General features: G+C 45.8%; 1 protein-coding gene across 1 annotated transcript in view; it reads right to left on the reverse strand.

Moving 5' to 3' along the window:
- LOC117742368 (transmembrane protein 211) overlaps window positions 1–19716 on the reverse strand; it is an 86314-nt gene that overhangs the window by 46202 nt on the left and 20396 nt on the right. Inside the window, exon 2 of the mRNA XM_034549629.1 lies at window positions 15574–15712. Coding sequence (XP_034405520.1) covers window positions 15574–15712 — 139 coding nt within the window. The remainder of the gene's footprint in view (window positions 1–15573; window positions 15713–19716) is intronic.

Consider the following 19716-nt stretch of genomic DNA (forward strand, 5'->3'; position numbering starts at 1 on the left):
TCACACAATGAAACAGAATTCAGAAATACGACAGTTTAAAAGACTCGTACTGTTTGTAATACTCACAGGCAGAATTGTACAACTCTTGAACGTTATCGCAACGGCAAAAACAATGTCATATTTCGTCAAGACTGTTAAGTTTAAAGTGAACAGAATAAACACGTTGGTCACCTGCCACCGGTCTGCTGCAGCAGAATGGAAAGAGGTGCAGGTTACATTTGGTACAATTCAATTCAGAGATCTACTGCTGGACCCTGATGGAAAGTCAAAGGACCACCAAAGTCAATAGATGCTCAGAAATATCACCGACCTCCTGGTTCAAATTCACTACGATTCATCCTCTGGGGATCATGATCCATGAATCCACCCCATTATTATCGAGATATTTCAGTGTGAATCGGCATGGCTAAAGAACAGAGTATTAGCTAATAGCAGCGCAATGGATGCTAAACAAATACAATGCTTTAAACACTTTTTGATCTGCACCGGCTGGCAGCTCGTAGACAAGCAAATAAACAGGTTTGCTGGCTGTGCAAGGTACTGATTAAAAAGCTGCAGGTGGGGACCGACGGGAGTATCATTATTATTTATCAGCTCAATGTGGCTTGTCTGGCGCACCTGCGTACACGTGTGGCAGAGCCGCAGGTGAGCACACGCAGCACCGAATCCCAGAAAGAGCAAAGTCGTTGTCGTCGCTTATGGATTTGTTGACGTAATTATGGGAGCAAAAATCAACATTCAAAAACTTAAAATCCGCCCAAATCTTTCACTGATCAGAAGCCAGTGGATCGAATCGGGCCTTCAAGCGGCCAAAACGAGTCCGGCCCATGAAGCGGTGGGGTTGGAGAAGACGTTCATTACACTGGAGCCCCCTAATAGATTCACGCCGCACCAATTAAAGACAACAGAGACGCAGCGTGGACTCACAGAGCTCATTACTCACACAAACAGCCGCGGCTCTCACAGGACAAGGAGATTAATGGCACCCCTCGTATAGCACATACGTAGTGTTCCTACGATGCAAACGCGCGCAGGGGGGGCGACAGGAAAATCATCGTGCTCGAGTGCCGATGAGAAATTATGAAGCAGAAGCAAAAACGTGCCGCGCCGTCAGAGAGTTCGGAGTCATCAATCGACACCTGTGCGGAGAGAGAGAGACGCACTTATTTTCAGTGACGGGTCCTCTGGGCAGGACAACAGACCCAGTTTAATTTCAGAGAGTTTCAACGATTCCCGAGGGAGGCAATGTGCGGGGGGGGGGGACGACGACGATGGAGGTGGCGGCGAAGTCGGAAGAGGAAGGAACAAAAGGAAGAGTTGAAAAGGACGGGCTAAAGAACAGAGGGCGAGAGGGGCGCATATTCCTGAGAAATACTGCATGCGCGTGTATGGTTTTCTTGTTACATCTCTCTTTGAGGCACACGTGCGCGGCATTGTGGGGATAATTGCATCCGCTCTCGTGCTGTCGGGAGCGCCTCTGATCTCTTCTGATGCATGCCGGATCGCCTCCTCGCTGCCATTTCCCCTCCGCCTCTCGGTCGCCGTGAAGACGGGGCAGAAATCACGCTTGGGTCCTCTTTTTGCTGAAGGCCCTTTCAGGGAACTGAGGCTGTTTGTTCTTCTCTGAATTTCTGACAGGCTGTAATTCTGCTCTGAGACGGGGAATAAAACCTCAAAGTGCTGCACGGTGTCCGACAGCGGGCGACAATCTTTTTTTGTCTTTTTTCCTCTCGGGATTAGATGAATACCGCGACTCTCCTCGGTCTTACAAAGTGCTGATTGTCCTCGTGACCTCTCATGCAGGTCGTTGACCTCCTCTGGCCTCCGTGTGCCCACACCGTGGTAAACAGCCGGGCTATACAAGGCTGAGCAGAGATGACAGAGAGATGAGGGCCTCGGTGTCACTTCTGTTTCTTATTAGAAGTCTGGACACCACAGAGACCCCTCTGTGTTGATTCGGCATATATAATCCTTACATCAAATCTGTAAATCTGTCAAAAACCAGCACTTTTTTAAATTTATTTTAGCTATATTTCATGACTACAATGTCGATGCCCTAGTTTTAATCAATCTTATTTTGAATTCAACCTTGATATTACTGTTTTATTCACGTGCTTTATTAATAAACTCAAACTTATATCTCTGTTCGTTTCTGCTTCCCTTCAGGGATCACTGAAGAGCTTCTGATCTTTCAAAGCCAGCAAGATGAGTATTCTGTTTCATTTCATTTTCAGTTTTGAAACTTTACAATGAAGAAAATATGAATACAATTATAAAAAAGGAATGAAAATGAGGCACTGCGATTCTTTTTACCATGGACATGAAGGAGGACATGTTCTTGGAGAATAACAAGACTTGAGGCTCTGCTGCATAGAGGTGATCTGAGTAAAACACTTTGATAGCGTGCTGATGTTGAGCAGGTAGGAGGTTTCCCATCCTCACAATGTGGACTAGTTGGCGTGATGACATTTATTTTTCTTGTCAACATCCACCTTTTTTAAGACACGTAAAAGCTTCAATATCACGGGAGTGGAATTTACTGACAGATTATATATTGTAGAACAAAACATTAAACTCTCCCAAGCTTGTGTTAACCGCAAACCTTATTTTAAAAACAAACACAATGTCTTCGAGACGAGAGAACTGTGTTTTAGGACGCATTCCTGGAGCTCTCTTTAAACCAAAGACATGAAAACGTCACAGTTTTGAAGGGACCTCCGAAGATCACCATCCTGAGTGGGACATGAGTATCTGGACCTCGTGGAAATCCATCCAATAGTTGCTGCACTCTAAACCTGCAAATGTCAACCTCGTGGTGAGGCTAGAGGAAAAGTCAGGGATCACCAAAGTCAGAGGGATTCGTAGATTCAAGAAAGGTCACGAATGCCTGTTCCGGATTTTTATGGCAATCCATCCCGCGGTGTTAAAGGCGGCGTGGTGGAGGTGAGCACTGTGTGTGAGCTCTGCGTGTGTCAGGGTGGTGACAGATTGAGGGTGCTGCAGCTGAACGTGAGAGGCACTCTGAGAATACCTGCACCCAAAAGAACAGGAAACGGGTTGCTACTGGTTTCGAAAGCGTCAAACTGGCCCTCGTTTCTCTCCCTGTGTCTGGTTCCGTTTCCCTCGTTTGTCTCTCTCGCGTGTCTTCTCAAGAGAGACGACTTGAATCGCATGGATGTCTCCTGCCTGGGAAGCTTTGCTACCCTGCCATTAAATTGCCTCTGTGTGACAGAGAGAAAGAGGAGCAATATGGAGCCCGTTTCCACACCTCATACCTCATCACAAGAGGCGCTAAAAAGGTGTAAGACTTGCCGGCAAGGACTGCATATTTATTTTATTTTTTTCTTGAATCAGCAATCATTCCGATAACAGAATCAGCATCAGTGATTCATCTGCTTTTGAATCAACAGATTAGGATCCACACATCATGAGTCTGTTTTGTACTTTGTAAATTCCACCAAAAGAGATCTTTAAAAAGGCTCAAAAAGATGAGCACTTGTACAGCATGAGACAGACGAGAAGAGAATGTCAGCCTGCGTTTCTCAGACTCTACTACTGCCAAATATATACTCCCTCTCCGTATTCCCCGTCTCTCTGACATGCTTCAGGTAGAAGTTGGGAACTGGGGAATTCCATCCATGATGAAAGCAAACCCCAGAGTAAACCGGGCTAGGCCCGAGAGACGAGCGGAATCATTAATGCATCAAAGGCGGTGAAAGGAATACAGTCTGAGAGTCGGAAAGTGTAAACACAGCAGATGGCGAGCGTCTCATCCTCGGACGGGCGATTCAGCCCTTCGCTGACACGGTATTAGCCCCCACTGAGGTTGTTTGTATCGGCATTATGGGGGAAATAGCTGGACGGCTTACGAGAAGACAAATTGGCAACGAGAACTGAGCAAACAGCTCATCGCAAAAAAAAATGTACGAGTCGTTATCGACACTTAAAATTCTGCCTCGTGGCATCACGTGACGGACGAGGAAATTGTAACTCCACCGTTTTGGTCGCGGGTGTAAATATTTTGCTTCAAAGAAACTTATGTTGAAATAGTTAAACCAGTTTCGGAAATATATGATCAAGCATATACTTGAACCTGCAACCAGCTGAGTTGCTGACTTCATGTGGGCCGATCTGTCCTTACTTTGTGGTGCTTTACTAACCGTGTTATCGTTGATGCGTCATGTTTCAGATGCTGTAACTGCTCCTCCCGGCTGTGTCATTAGTCCGCCCTTTGAATCAGCACACGGGCGCTATCTTCCCTCGCCCACAGCCATTATTGGGTTAGTTGCTGCTCTGAGCTCATATGAGGACAACGAGACAGCGTCACCTCAAAGCACCCGGGGATGTACAAATAACACGAAGGCTCGCACTCAATAGTGAACTAGTGTCCATTAAACATTTGGGTTGTTTCTGGATTATTTACAAGGGAATACATTCGACATCAAGAGCATTAATGTAGCAGAAAACTACAATTTTCTCTGTAAAGATATAGTAAAGCAATGTCTTCCTGAGCAGAGCAGGAAGTGATAACGGCGTTCGGTACATCTCTGCACCCCTCAGCTATCCCTGCTCATTGTTTACAGTCTGATTAGCTACTTGAGATGCGACAATGGAGGTGCTGAGAGAAGTAGGTTAACAAGCTAATGTTAAAACCCCCCCACCCACCCCCAATAAAAGCTAAGTCATCACCAAACGATAGCCGTTTTTACCATAAAACGTTCTGTTTCTCCCAATATATGTTTGGCTTACCTGGGGGGTTTGTTTACAACCTGCATGATGGCCTGACTGCTCGAGCTTCGTGCTCCATCCGACGTCAATGTAGCGAGAGAACGATACAAAATATGGCCAAAACCACGAAAACAATACCCACGTTCTAATAGATGAGAATTACCCTCTAAGATTCAATCACTGTGGATGGATGTGGCAGCAATCGGCCCTCAGGACCTTGCAGAGAGGTTTGTTAAGCAGATAATGTCCACACAAAAGCTTCCCAGTGACAACTGAGCCAGCGTCCGGCACAAAAACGAGATAATTAAACAGACAATGAAGGGTGTGGTTGAGCAATGCGCCTGTCAGGGTTATCCCATTTTATTCATGCTTCACTTCCTGGCCGACAGGCTCGGCCTGACCCCGCAGTCACACGGGGAAAGACCCGCAATGAACAAGAGATCTGGTGGGGGAGGCGGGGCTTTAATCTGTTTGGTCCCAGACTGGCGGTCCGCCCCCATTCGTCTTCCTCCCCCGTCTGACTGCTCCTGTGAGGTGCCCTCTTTAAACTGTAATCAGAGAGAGGTGAGGGATGTGTTGGGACAGAAAGAGAGAAGAGGAACTACAGATTCTCTCTCTCTCTCTCTCTTTCTCTCTTTCTCTCTCTCTCTCTCTTCAGTGTGTAAACTTCTTTGCTGTAATGGATTAAATCACAAGCCTGACAGCATCCATCCCATCAGCAGGTCAATCAACGTGAGCCGCCCAACACACATAGGACATATCGATTAAGAGGGAGATGTGTGTGTGTGTGTGTGTGCGTGTGCGTGTGCGTGCGTGCGTGCGTGTGTGTGTGTGTTTTACACTGTTGCACAAACCCAATTATGTTTCATAAAAGCCCACAGAAAGCAAACAGATTTACCTAACTTACTGGAACTGAGAGGTTATCAGCCAGGGGAGGAGGACAAATTAATAGAAACACGTGAGCTAGCCAGTGGGGGGCAACAGAGAGACTCACATGCACTATCATGCATCATGTCAATCTATGAAAGATCGAGAGACACAACTTGTATACATGTTGTAGCTGTAACTAATAAAGTAAAGCTATCTCCCCTCTACTCACTCAGTTTTAATATTCCTAATATATGACTTGCTTCCTAATCCATACTGCCGGCTACATGTCAGTTTCATAGAAGTAAAACATCTTCACACACACCTAGAGCTCCAGATCGATGCCGTGGGACAAGTGGATCAGCGGCTGAAAACATGAGGACAGATTTCATTACGAAAATGATCGATTAAATCAATAGACTGTGTGTGTGTGCGTGTGTGTGTGTGTGTGCGTGTGTTTGTGTGCGTGTGTATGTGCAAAATGTCGTCTCTCACAGAATACTGGTTTGAGCTCTATCTTCATATTGAAATATGATCGCTGCTTACAAATAAGCTCAGAGGGCGATGCACATATCATATCCTCTTCCAGAGATACACATCGCGCGGCCGACAACGAAGGTGTGTGTGTGTGTGTGTGTGTGTGTTTGATATATAATCCAGATAGACAAAGAGTGAACATTGCGTGTGTATGTGCGTGAGCTCACCCATATGTCTACCTGCCTTTTTGTGTAAGCAGGAAGGCAGGTAGACAGAGTGTGTGTGGCACCATGCCCAACTGTATGTAGGGCCCGGGGGGGTCGAGACAGGAATGTGGAGTTCTCTCTTTCTCTACCTTTAGGCATGGAGCCGCCCAACGCACATAGGACATATCGATTAAGAGGGAGATGTGTGTGTGTGTGTGCGTGTGTGTGTGTGTGTGTGCGTGCGTGTGTGTCACGGGGATGGGGGGTAGCATGCACCTGTGGGGCCCATCTTTTACGCAAAAGATGGAGAGGTATGTTGGAAACGGACTGCACGACTCAAAGGAGCGCCTCATCAAAACACACACACTCCGGCTTCAGTCGGCTCCTGTAATCTCAGTGGGTGTCAGCCATCTTTCATTGGTGGAGTATATTGTAGCGTGTAGTCTGAGGGGAGAGACAGGCGTGTGAAAGCAGCTGTGTGTTCGGCATCAGCTCCACAGCGGAGAAGAGGGGGGGGGGGGGGGGGGTTCTCACTGAGCGAACAACACGTGTGAAAACATGAAATAGAAGACACAAGTTGGGTTACGTCGTTTTCGTCACCGTGTAAATTCTGTGAATATGCGGAGGTGGTAGGGTGTGTTTGTATGTGCAGATGTAACCGAATAAATAAATAGCGCATCCAGCGTGCATCAGACGTGTATATATACAGCTTCATTGTAGTGAGTATAGGCGTAGCGAAGCGCAGCTTCATCAGCATGCATCACTACAGCCATGAACTCATTAAGTGTAAAAGCCTTTTTTAGGAGACCGGAGAGATTCGCTGCTACCCTGTCTTCGTCTTGCTCTTGAGAAAAGCTGACGCGCTGGACACATAACATAGTATGTTAAACTTTGATATATAGATATACGTGGTGTAAAATAGATTTCCAAACATCTTGAATTTGTGCCTAACTTCCTGAATGACAGGACAATGAACTCGGTCCACTTGCTGTTCCAACATCACGCTCTCATCCAGCTGACTCTGAACATACAGTCCGTCCCCAGCCGACGTGCCGCTACTGATGTCCTTGTGGGAGAAAATATTCCCTCTCCTGCTCTCTCTCTCTCTCTCTCTCTCTCTCTCTCTGCCATTGTTGCAGACACTTGAAAGCATGAAAAGAATTCTTAACAACGGTTCATTGAGTACATTTTTTTTTTTTTATCAGCGTCGTACACAGAACTACCGGAAATTCGTTGCATTTAAGTTGTGATTGCTTTCACTTCAGCTGCACATTTTTTGGGGGGGTTTCTCACTTTTTTTTCACTTTTTCACTCCTGTCACTTAACATATTAACATATTTCTTATGGTATGCTAATACTATATTATTTAAAGTCCCACATATTTTCTTTCTTGCCAGATTTATGTTCATCTTTATGCAAAGCTGAGCTGGCCTGCTGCGGGATGCAGACATGAGAGCGGTATCAATATTCTCTGCAAACCCTCGGCAAGGTATAGCGAAAAAGCATATTTCCCAAATGTTATTAATATTGAGAAGACGTGTTGACTCGGTTTCTCTCGTTGCTTCACTGCTCAGGTGATCAAAGGGCGAATTCTGCTGGAACCGTTCACGTTTCTTGACTGAGCTTCTGTACAGCTGTGAATGTCAATGTTGCGAAACAGGCTGGACTTTGAGCTGAACTCCCAGAGTTCTTTAAAAGTACAATGATGTCACAGTAGGTCGTCAGCTCACACACATGTACACACACACACACACACACACACACTCAGATGCAGCATTATTAATTCACTTAGCAGAGCTAACATTTCCATTTTGCCCATGCAAATGAGAGCGTCATAAACACGAGCGAAGCAATAGCAATAGAGCGGCATTGGCTAATCAATCACGGTGCGTGTGTGTCACGGGGAACGGCGCTCTCGGCCCTTCAGATTGCCTACAAAAACTAATTCCCGACAACACAGATGGCACAAACAAAAACACGACGACGCGGCGCGAGCTCCCACTCATCACTGCGCACTCAAGAGAAGCCTCTGAGCAGAGGATCAATCACTGCATGAAAGGCAAGAGGATAAAACGACATCAGAGAAATGAGACCGAAAGGACAGCATGTAAACGTAAACACATACACACACACACACTTGGCTGTATGTGTGTGTGTGTGTGTGTGTGTGTGTGTGTGTGTGTGTGTGCGCGTGTGCGTGTGGCTGAGGGTTCATTGTGGAGGAATCAAGCAGCCGCATTCCAGCAGCTTCAGACACAACAGTGAGTCATCCTGGCTGTTGTTCACATCAAACAGACAGTAAAGGGAATTCCTTGGAGACACACACACACACACACACACACACACACACACACACACTTACTGGGACTAAAACTAAGCCAGTCTGCTATCGTGAGTGTAACCAGCGACCATAAAACGGGTCAATCATCCAGCGCACACACCTGAGTGTTGGTACAGGTGCTTCATCCTTGAGACTGTCTCCAGCTCCCAGTTCAAACTCAAGGGGCGATTACAGGAAAGCAGAGAAGATACAGAATATCCTTCATGTTTACAAACATTACACAGAGATATTTCTGAATCGCATATTGATGTTTTAAGCTCACAGGTTTCCCATAGAACAGCAGCTATTGGCTTCTGCAGCAGAGTAAGAAAAAACAGCCCTTGAGTGCAGGATCTGGCTTCAACCTCATCATCTCCGCTGTGAGTTGCGAAATGGAAAGAAGAAAGTAAAAAAAAAGAAGCAAAGAGGCCTTCGGAGGTAGAGAACTCATGTAATATGCATAGCCACCAGTTCTTTGAGTGTGTTTGAACGTGTGTGCGTGTGTGTGTGTGTGTGTGTGTGTGTGTGTGTGTGTGTGTGTGTGTGTGTGTGTGTTTGCCAGGCATGCTTTCATGGCAGGATGACGGAGGAGCAGCGATAGAAAGGGGACAGGAGAGGAATAAGAAACAGCAGAGCACTTTTCTATTTTATTTTTTTGGACCCTGTTTCTTCTCCATCTGACAGAAGTGAGAGGACCACGTATGATAACGTTCATCTTCCTCCTCTCCTCTGTCAGCTTGTCATTTGTTGCCTGCTACCGTGACACAACTCGGGGAGGCGTAACCACATGCTTGGGTAGTTTCGCTATGTGTGTGTGTGTGTGTGTGTGAAGTAGCAGCGATAGTCTACGTGTTTCCATACAGAAGATAAGGAAAGTTGATTAATATTGTAACGAGCATTCACACCAGAGATAAACGGATGCTGCACACTGGCCCTTTAAAACATGCTGGCGTTCTTGCCTCTACACATTTGATGAGGAAGAAATGATCAACGCTAATGCGCCCTTTCAAAAGGCAGCGCCAGAGATAGATAGAAAGAAAACAGCTATAACAGAGCTCTCCAGAAAATGAAAATAAAATAGATGAATTGGACAGGATGAAAGTTCAGTCTTAATTACAGTCCGACTCTAATTGACTGGTGGACCAATTACTGTGTATGTGGGGGCGGGGGGGGGGGGGGGAGTGCAGCCGCGCTCATAATTACAGCAGGCATTAGATTTGACCAATGCGCTCAGCATACACAAACAAACGCAGGCTCTGATTCATACGCGGACATTAGGCCTGGTTTATCCATTTGCAATGATGAGAAATGCTGTAATACAGCAGCGGAAAGTATTAATGGATGAAGCAAACACGTTGCATGTTTGTGAACGCTTTGGCAAGTTTGCACACGAAGGGGCCGTGTAGCGCTCCTCCAGTAAATATTAATGCTTTCTGTGTAAATCTGGTCCTGCCCTGTTTAATTAATGGGATTTATTAACCTAGAGCACGAACCTAACGAACATTCAGATTGCTGTGTGTGTGCGCGCGTGTGTGTGTGCAGAGGGAGAGATGTGTCACTGTCAACAGCGAGAGCAAAATGCCGCTCTGCTTATACAAATAGTGACACACTCACAAACACTGACATGACGCACATCTATGATGACCGTGTCCAGTCGGCGCGCTGTGAGTCGCAGGTGAAGAGGTCACGGTGTCAGCATCGCGCTGCCTCTGAACTGGGTCACGTTCAACAAAAGGAGGCCACATCGACCTCTCGCTCGCTCCTTTGCGAGACCGGTGAGAACAAGTTCTCCCTCGAGTCGGGCCGACTGGTGATGAAACGGAATGAAACATCAGGGATCGAACAGAAAACAGCCCAAAAGAGGTTTTGAGGGGGTTTGTGCTCGTGGTAAAGACGTGCTTATATGGGGGGAGTTGAGAGAACGGGATGAAAGAGAGAATTGGATGGAGGAGTGAGTGACAGGCCTGGATACATGAGCGTGGATTTACAATACGCACACACACACAGCATATTAAATGAGAGGGAAGCAGAAAGGTGCAGAAAGCTTCGGACCAGAAATGAAAAGGCCCCCAAAAAAGATCAGCTGTGGAGGGATCCTGACCTGAAGTTAGTCCCATCACACACAGAGAGAGAGAGAGCTGTGGAGAGCTGGACAGGAGCGACGACATCTTGTGCCTGGAGGCAGCTGGAGAGGACAGAAGTAATCAAACTATGCTTCAGTGGGGGACGCGCTCTCAGAAAAGTTCTCTCACTGAGACTTTCTGTCGGAGTTACGCTTGGGAAGCGACAGGAGCGACGGTCCAATCGCGCCTCCTCGTGCACGCCGAAAAACAACACGCACGCTAATAGAGTCTGCCGCTCTAATGCAGCCTGATATGGAAAATGTATTCATCGCTGTCGGAGAGGTGATTGACAGCTGGCGCGGGTGCCATATGGGCTGCGGCGGCAGGCGGCACTGAAATAACACAGAAGGTGCTTTGATCAAAGCGACTTCCTATTTTCATCGGCGTGCTTTTCCGAGGACATCTGCGGAGCAGCTTTGCCCAGGGGAACGCTGACACAGCAGGCCGGGCTTCCTCGGCATCAGCACAATGCAACTGGATGCGAGTGTGTGCGCGTGCGTGTGTGTGTGTGTGTGTGTGTGTGTGTGTGTGTAACAAACCAAGCTCCTTCTGATGGAGATGCAGATGAGGAGGCACAGTTCCAGAGCGGGTGTAAAGGGGCGCAGCTTCAAAGGGTGCAGCTCGGGTCGGGTGGAGTTGAGCTGTGAATTAGAAAAGCTTTTTTCGGCCTAAAGTCGGTTCGTAGAACGAATCACGGTATTCCCCCACAGAGTCGTTCTCATTCATTCTGCTGAGACGACGAAATGCCTTCCGTCAGTGCCAAGAGCGGTTTTGATTGAAACACCGCCCTGTGGATGAATCAAAGGACGTCGGAGGAATAATGTAGCTGTTACTGATATGGTTGTACAACAGCAAGCTGGCTTCCCAAGTGCCCATGAGCAACTTAACCCGCCTCTCCGAGCATACTGTTTGTTTTTTTATGTAGTTGCCAACATGGGGGTTGGGTACCCGGAATGTAAAACGAAATCTGAGGGGTCAAAGTTAATTACTAAGCTATTAAGAAAACGTGAAGAAAATCATTTCTACCACTCAAAATTGTGTTTTTTGGGACAATTCTATTCTATTCTATTCTAATTTTAAAAACTAAACCTACTGTATAGTTTTCTATCTTTAGCCTCCAACAAGACTACGGTTCTGCAGCGGTTGCTGCACACACAGATATGCTTTGAGCTAAATAATTCATGTCAGCACGCTAACATGCTCACAGCGAATATGCTGAAATGCTGATGTCAAGCAGGCGTAATGTTTACCGTGTTCACCACCTTATATTATTCCCAATTAAATGTGAGCATGCTGACATTTGCATCCTGAGGGAGACATGAATGTCTGTACCAAGTTTCAATCAATCTATCCAATAATTGTCGAGACATTTCAGGCATCAGTCTGGAAGTGTTGGAGCAACCAACCGAACATTATTAGAATCGGAAAACATTAAAGAAGATCACAGTTTTCTTTAAGTGTGCACAGCTAAATACTTTGATGAGTTTGCTTAGTTTTAAAGGGTCCCAGGCCAAACAATAAGAAAACCAGTGGTAACTTTTCCCAAAATGATGTGAGCAAAACTAAATGCTGAAGTCTACATCAAACCCTCAGGCTTTATTCAAGTGGCAAATAAGAAACCAGGCATTGTGCATCACCAAGGTAAATCTACATTTACCAAACAAAATGTCATTTATTACTTCAGGACCTCAGCTGTATATGACGGTGAAACCACTTAAAAATAGTCAATTCACTTTGATAATTGCTGATCGCTTCACTTGACGAGTGTAATGTCTCGAGCTAAAGGGACTTCAACAGGATTATGGGATATTTTGGAAACATTTTTGACGCTGTACCGCACATGAAATATGTCTTAAATTACAGGATCCCTCGTCACCGCCCCTGAACAATTTGAGTTTGTTAGTAAAAAAAAAAAACGTGTCACCAGAGAGCGTTGACAAATTCAGCACTGAGAGTAAAGCCAGATGTCACTTGTTATCTCTCCATGTAAGAATGAACTACCACAAAGATCTCCGACTGCACAGGTAAGGGAAAGAAAACACGCCGTGGTTCATATTTCTTTTAAGAGCAGAAAAACACCGCTTCAGGCGTATCCCTTTCAAGTGCTCAACCCGAGTAACTCCCAAGGAGCCATTTTCACAGGAAAACATTCTCTTTTTTAAAAACTGAAATACGACTCACTGATATCGACAAAAAGAAAAAGAGAAAAAACAACAGGCAATCAACGCATCTTATAAAGTCCTGTTGTTGTTGTTGTTTTTTGTTTTTTTTATGCAAGCACATCATGTAAATGATCTGCATATGTTAATATGGCAATAACCCCGCAAGGAAAAGCGCTGAAGCGATGAAGCTTGTGTGTACACTCAGCCGAGTGTGACGTGTCTTCAGCCCTGAACAGATAACGTCTGCCTGAGCGTCGCAACACGAAGGGAACCCCAGAACCTGAGCTCGGGTCGGAAAGAAAACAAAACGTTTGTGTGTCGCTCATGTGCATTAAATCAGTAACGCATGTATTTATTCCCCTTTCCCTGTAAAGTGTGTGAATTCATATGTGAACATCTGTCTGCTCACCCTCTCTCCACACACACACACATACACACACATTGCCTGACCAAATAGCCATCCAATCCAATGGATCCTGACCACAGAACAGGCCGATGAAATATGCATGACAGGAGGAGAGGCTCCCCGCCTCAGCACACAGAAGTGTTCTGCCTCGCTCTCTTTCTCTCTGAGCATAAAACATTGATGGCGGCGGCGCTCGCCGTCGCGCAGCAGCTGAACCGCTGGAGTGTTAGCAAGTTCACATCTAATTCTGGACTTCGCCCACGGGACCCGCGAGGCCGAGAAAGGAAAGAGCCGGGGCGTTCTTTTTTACCGAGGAAAACACAAAAAGGTTTTTCCTCGATCCAACCGGCCCTCGGCCGTGTGAGACATGACGCAATTGTGGATATGTAAGGTTATGTATGCGCTTCTACCTCTTAGAGGACAGGCACACATTCCTGGGCTGAGCCTCCTGTGTTTGTAGCTGTGTGTGTGTGTGTGTGTGTGTGTGTGTGTGTGTGTGTGTGTGTGTGTGTGTGTGTGTGGTAGCAGCAGTAACACAGCAGATGAATGGAAACGGCAAGTGATGGAGGAGCGCTGTTTAGAGGACATTGGTTATTTAATAATTGGATTGGGGCATATTGTTTAAGTGCAACAGGCGAAAGTTGTGAATTCTGACCTTGTAGGTCTAATAACATAACAAAAGTGTATTTATTTATTTTGTTTATTTATTTATATATTTTCACCTACTACCGATAATTGTATATGATGATTTCATTCACATGACACAAAGTGCAATTGAGGAAAGTGCAGATTTCTTTTGCATTTGTATCTGAACATCTTTTTTCCCTTATTTCAAGCCTACCAGCTTACATGTTCCATTCCAAGCACTCTGCATCAAACAGACCCGCCCCTCCCTTTCCTTGGTTTACACATTTGATGTTCTGCAAAAGAAAGCAAGAATCTCTCAAAAACAGCTTCAAAGTGACTTAAACTCTAATCTTTACCCTCATCTTCACACATTTTAAAACACATCCCGAAACTTTGAAAGCAGTCACGATCAGCAATATGTCCTCACTTTGGAGGAAATCTCTTTAGATTTTTGTCTACATAATAACTTCCAGTCATCATAAGTAGAGTAACAAACCACACACACACACACACACTGACATCTGCATTGGCTGTCAGCAGTACTGTAGTAAACATGTGGATCAAAACAGGCTTCTATCTACAGAGGGAAAGTTGACAAGCGACTCGTCAGCAGCTCATTTCTCACACCGCGGGAAAAACACACACTTTCATATGCAACACTGATAAGACGCACAGAGAAAACCATTGTTCTTTATCTACCTGCTTCAGTTTACCAGCCCTCTTTTTGTAGCACACGCGCACACACACACACACACTGGCAGTGCTGGGAAAACAAACACTCGTCTGATCTGCCCTCCTCCGGGCTTTGTGGGCTCTGTTCGAGAGTCGACCTGGAAACGGAACAAAGGCCCGGCTCCTCGCTTCGCATCGTTGTTCTGCGAAAGTCTGTCGCGTGTCACACATTCACAAGTAGTATTAGAGGGTTATTTTTGCCGCGAGCAATGAGCGCCACTTTTAACACGCCATTAACCGTGCGCTGTGGAAAGTCCCAGTTCTGTCTGTAAAGATTTTAACCTGCCCAATGAATTCAGCCTCTAATTACTCATCGTTAGCTGCCGCATGCTGCGATTTATATAAGCTGCTCGATATTCTCAAGGACGGAGGCGACGTAGCTGCTGCTGAAATAACATTTCGGAGCCAGAGGAAGTGCTTGAAGTGAAGGCCGGCGACACGAGCGGTGCTCTGTTAAGGGCTTTTGAAGCCACCCGCGCTCTGTTTACGAGACCGCTGCTTCTGTTTGAGTGAGAGCGGCCTGATAAGTTACACGCGACCCTGAACCAATGACCTGTGTTAAGGAGGCATAATTGTCTTTTTAACAGCAGGCTCTAAATCTATCCTCGCCCCTTCCCTTTCGCTGGTTCACCCGTACGAGTGCTATGCACACACTGGTTGCCTAGCAGCAGCTGTCCTCGAGTTGGTTCTTTTCTTTGTTGGCTTTTTTTTTTCTTTTTTTTTTTACTGACTGAAGGGCAACAGAGTCAGCTCCTTTTTTCATCTTCTCTTAGATATTTTTGTACAATTCCGGTACTAGACGGCAATATCAGCGCGTGTTGCGGTGAACGATGTTTTGCTATTTGTGAGAAAGATCTCCGTTTGGATCTGGTGCGCCGGTGAGCTCCTGCTGTTTGTCTGTGTGCACATTCACATGGGCACCGACCTGAAGCCATCTGCATGTATCCAGCCAGGGTGCAGATCCTCCTCTCACATCCTCCGCCGGGCAGGAAGATGGTGATGATGGCCAACAGGGAGCTGACGGCCAGCAGGGCGCAGCCTCCCGAGCAGAGCACCGCGCTGGTCTGAGGAACACAAACACAGAACAGTTTCCTTTCAGTTCACTTCATTTACAGACAGTCGGCGACTGGCACTCGGACGCTTGCACCACGGCATTCACGACAGGGAGAGCGCGTTCTTCTTCTTCTGCAGACGAGTGCCAGGACAAAAAACGAACGCGTTCCGAGTCTGTGGCTTCGTGGTTGATCTCTCATAGTGACTGTCCAAACTTCAAATAGCGCCTTGGGCAAGCGCAGCCGGCTAACGCAGTCGTAAGGAAAACACAGCGGCACGTTAGTGATTAGCATGCAGGCGGAGGGGCCGATCGGAGAGACATGTCGAACATGCACGAGGGAATTACAGCCCCCCCCAAAACACGTGTCATTATGCACGTCCCTGACGTGACGGACGTGAATGGAGGAAGGATGAAAGCAGAGTGATTTCCACGACTGACAGAATATTTAATTAGCTTGTTCCGGGTGTTTTGGCAGGAAGGCAGAGAGGGGAGCAGGGAAATATTGACGGCCGATGTCGGTGGAAATGATGATGATTGTTCTTTTGACCTTTACCCGTGCAGGTTTGTTGAACATGACTGTTTTCTGCTGTGGTATCGCACCGCGTACATAAACCGGGCCTCTCTCTCCACTCATTCACATCTGGGCTACAGATCAGCTCCTCGGGAACTGCTGGGAGCAAAGTGCCGCGCACAAGGGCACCTTGACCGTCGCCGTCGAGCGGCGGAAGAGAGCATGTGTGCAGAATAAGAACAAACTCCTTCAGGAGGGTGGTTTTTATTGTACATCATTTTGAGAAAGATCGGAAGTTTAATTTGATTTAATGTATGATCCAAACGACGTCATTATTCAGCACAGTGATCATCTCTCAGTGCTCGGAGGAACCCGACTTACTTTGGTGATCCGGTTCTAAATGTAATTACACTTTGCTTTATGACGACGTAAAGCTACACTAATGGCATTGCCATCAGCCTCAGCTTTGCGTATTTGCGTAGGACTTGAGGTGGACTTGATACATATAATGAAGTCGATGTGAGTTATTAAGTATCAGTAAACACAAAAAGTATGATTGGTGTAAAGTGGCGCAAGAGAAACCTCACGTTCATTATTTTTGTGATGTCTGTGGTATCTTGCATTCCAAGGAACACGTTACTTGTGATTTACTATTTTTTTCCTTCGCTGGACAAAAAAAAAAACACAGCCTTCATTAAAATATTTCCTGCAGCTACAGAAAATATCCTAGTCATCTAAAATCTCCTCAGACAGCATTTGTGTCAGACACTAAGAGAAACGGAATAGCTTATTACCACCATTCAACAGTCATACGGGCAGAAATCCATATAATCATGAAAAAGCAGCGATAGGGGATGGTCTACGGCGATGGGCAAAACCACCGACATGTGCAGTTGGAAGGTCCCTGCTTATATTCCCACCAGTAACAAGTTCCAGTTTAGTCTCTGGGAGATTCATTATCTAAGGCAATAACATTAGAGATTGATCATATTTAGCATCCATGCCATAGTTTTTAACAAGTAGCAAGCGGTCAACTCAGCAATCTCGTACCATCAGCTGTTAAAGGGATACAGCAAAGATGTTAGCAACAGGCAACAGGCAACAGGCGGCCAATGCAGAAGTGCTTTCAACTTGCATTCGTTCTCACGGCCATCAGGGGGCGACTCCTCTGGTTGCAAAAAGAAGTGACTCCTACTTCTCACTTGATTGGTTAATCAATAAACATTGTAAACATGAGTTTATGGTCTCAATCAAGTTTCAAGTCTTCAATACAGCAGGATATTCATTAAGTAAGCTGTGGTAACATTTAGAGTATAATAGACCAGGTGTGGCTGCCTTGTGATTGACAGGTCGCTTCCACCGCGATCGGCAGTCTGGAACAGTCTGTGTTTTTGTCTTACAGCTTTAAACCCTTCGACAGTGTGTTTTCAGTTCTTGAAAGTTCATTGTAACTGTTTCGGTCTTATTCAGTATTTGGTTGTACTTAGCTCCTCCCTCTCGTATCACTTGGGCAGGCAAGAAACCAAGATGGCGACGGCCAAAATGCTTCAGAACCAAGAGTGACATCACAGTGATTACGTCCAATTCTTATATACAGTGTATGGTTAGCAAACAGTTGACGGATACAAGTCCAGTATTCACTATATATTTCCGACATATCTGTCTCTTAAGCTGCTAGCATCATAGCTCTATGTTCACTAGCTACTTGCTAACTTGTCGAACTGCTGCTGCATGAGGAGGTTTAGTGTGCGCTGGCTTTTTGGTGCTCTTTACAACTGACAACAGGTGTCTTCTGCGGCCAAAATGGCGCTGCGGGAGCACTGAGAGGGAACCGAAAGAGTCAAATTGCGGGCCGTAAAAAACATTGAGCTAAAAGAAGCTATTTGGCGCCTTAGAGCTGAGAAGAACTGCAGATTTGGCTGTTAATTATCGTGTGTTGAGCATGAGTGACCCCTCCCCCCCCCCCCCCGCCCCCCTTCATACAAGTAGTAATTTGATCCATGCTGTGTCAGTGACGTTTTAATTTACCAAAACAGGGTGATGATAAGTAAAGACGAAACCATGTTGCAAATAAGAGCTCTTATCTCAGCTACTCCTGCCACAGCTACTTGTTTTTCTTCGTTTGAACTCGCCGACTACAAGAGGGCAGAGGAGACGCAGCGGCTCACTTGAAGATGCAGAAAAGTCATTAACTCGGTGGGTCTTTGTTCTTCTCTCTCTCTCTAGCTGGAATGATATTCATGTATGCAGAGGAATGTCTCCTTTCTCTCCGTTGCTTGATCTTGGCGTGCCTTGTGGGCTCTCAGTGTGCAGCCTACCACCCACCCCGCTGTTCTCGATTCACCACGGCACATTAAAGGTGCATCATGTCTCGTATAGGGATGGGGGGAGGGGAGCCATGCCCAGGTACATAAGGCTCACTCGCGAAACTATAAAAGACGCGTTATGATGTTGTAGTCAGCTAAATTAAGTCCCACAATGATGATTTGCATATAGATGCCTCTCAGCGTTTGGGAGGAACATTACAACGACAATGCTGTAAATGGCTGTAAATGAATAAGTGAATGTAAAGATTTCCATATGTGTGCTGATTTTTATGTATTCTGTCCATTTTACAGTCACTCAATTATCTGCAAGCACTAATATATTCATACACATGACATTTTCTGTGTGTCATTTAAAAACAGCCCGAGAGACTAACAAAGGCTACCACAGCGCTACACATCTGTTTTTACAGAAAACAACCAATTAATGGCGTTCCAATTAATCAGCTTCCTGATGAAACAAACTCATAATTATTACCACTTTTACTTACAGGCGGTACAGAAAGATTTCGGAGGCCCTTTTCCAAAACTGTGCTGGCTCTGAGCACAAGTTAATTTAGTAGAAAATTAGCTACTAACAGCACTGGTCCTCTCAGTGATGCTTCCCTAAATAGATTGTAATTGTGCAGTAATAACTGGTAGAGCTACTGCAACAGCTGGAGCCGAGGAAGAGAAATGGGGGAGAAAGAGTGGAACATTGTGGTGTGGAGAAAATAACCATTTTAATTTGGCAGAAGAAAGAAGGCAGATTTGTCTTAATCTCTTTGTCTAACAACTTGATTTGGTCATCACGTCCGTGATCAATGGCGACAATCCCTGACGGATTTGACCAATAGGCGTCAATTAATCCCACAATAATAGTAACCGGCCTGGAGCATACAAGTGTTACAATGCAGATTAAAGTCAGGATTGATGGTGGAGATTCCTGTAAAAACAGAAAGACGTAGCGGGACCGAAAGCGGTCTACACATCTGAAAATGAGAGTACCCTCAAAACATGCATTGATTGAGGGTACTCTCATTTTATAGCTTAACAGTACCCTAAAACATGTTTTAAACACCTGAGGTGATAATACATAATGGACAGACCTCATTTAGCGTTAAGTTGAAGTTGAGTCATGGTTATGCAAATTCAAATCCATCATGCAAACCTTTGGCCAGATCTCCTGCTCTCAAACGA

Source organism: Cyclopterus lumpus, chromosome 14 (genome assembly GCF_009769545.1).
Source record: "Cyclopterus lumpus isolate fCycLum1 chromosome 14, fCycLum1.pri, whole genome shotgun sequence".
NCBI classification, from domain to species: domain Eukaryota; kingdom Metazoa; phylum Chordata; class Actinopteri; order Perciformes; family Cyclopteridae; genus Cyclopterus; species Cyclopterus lumpus.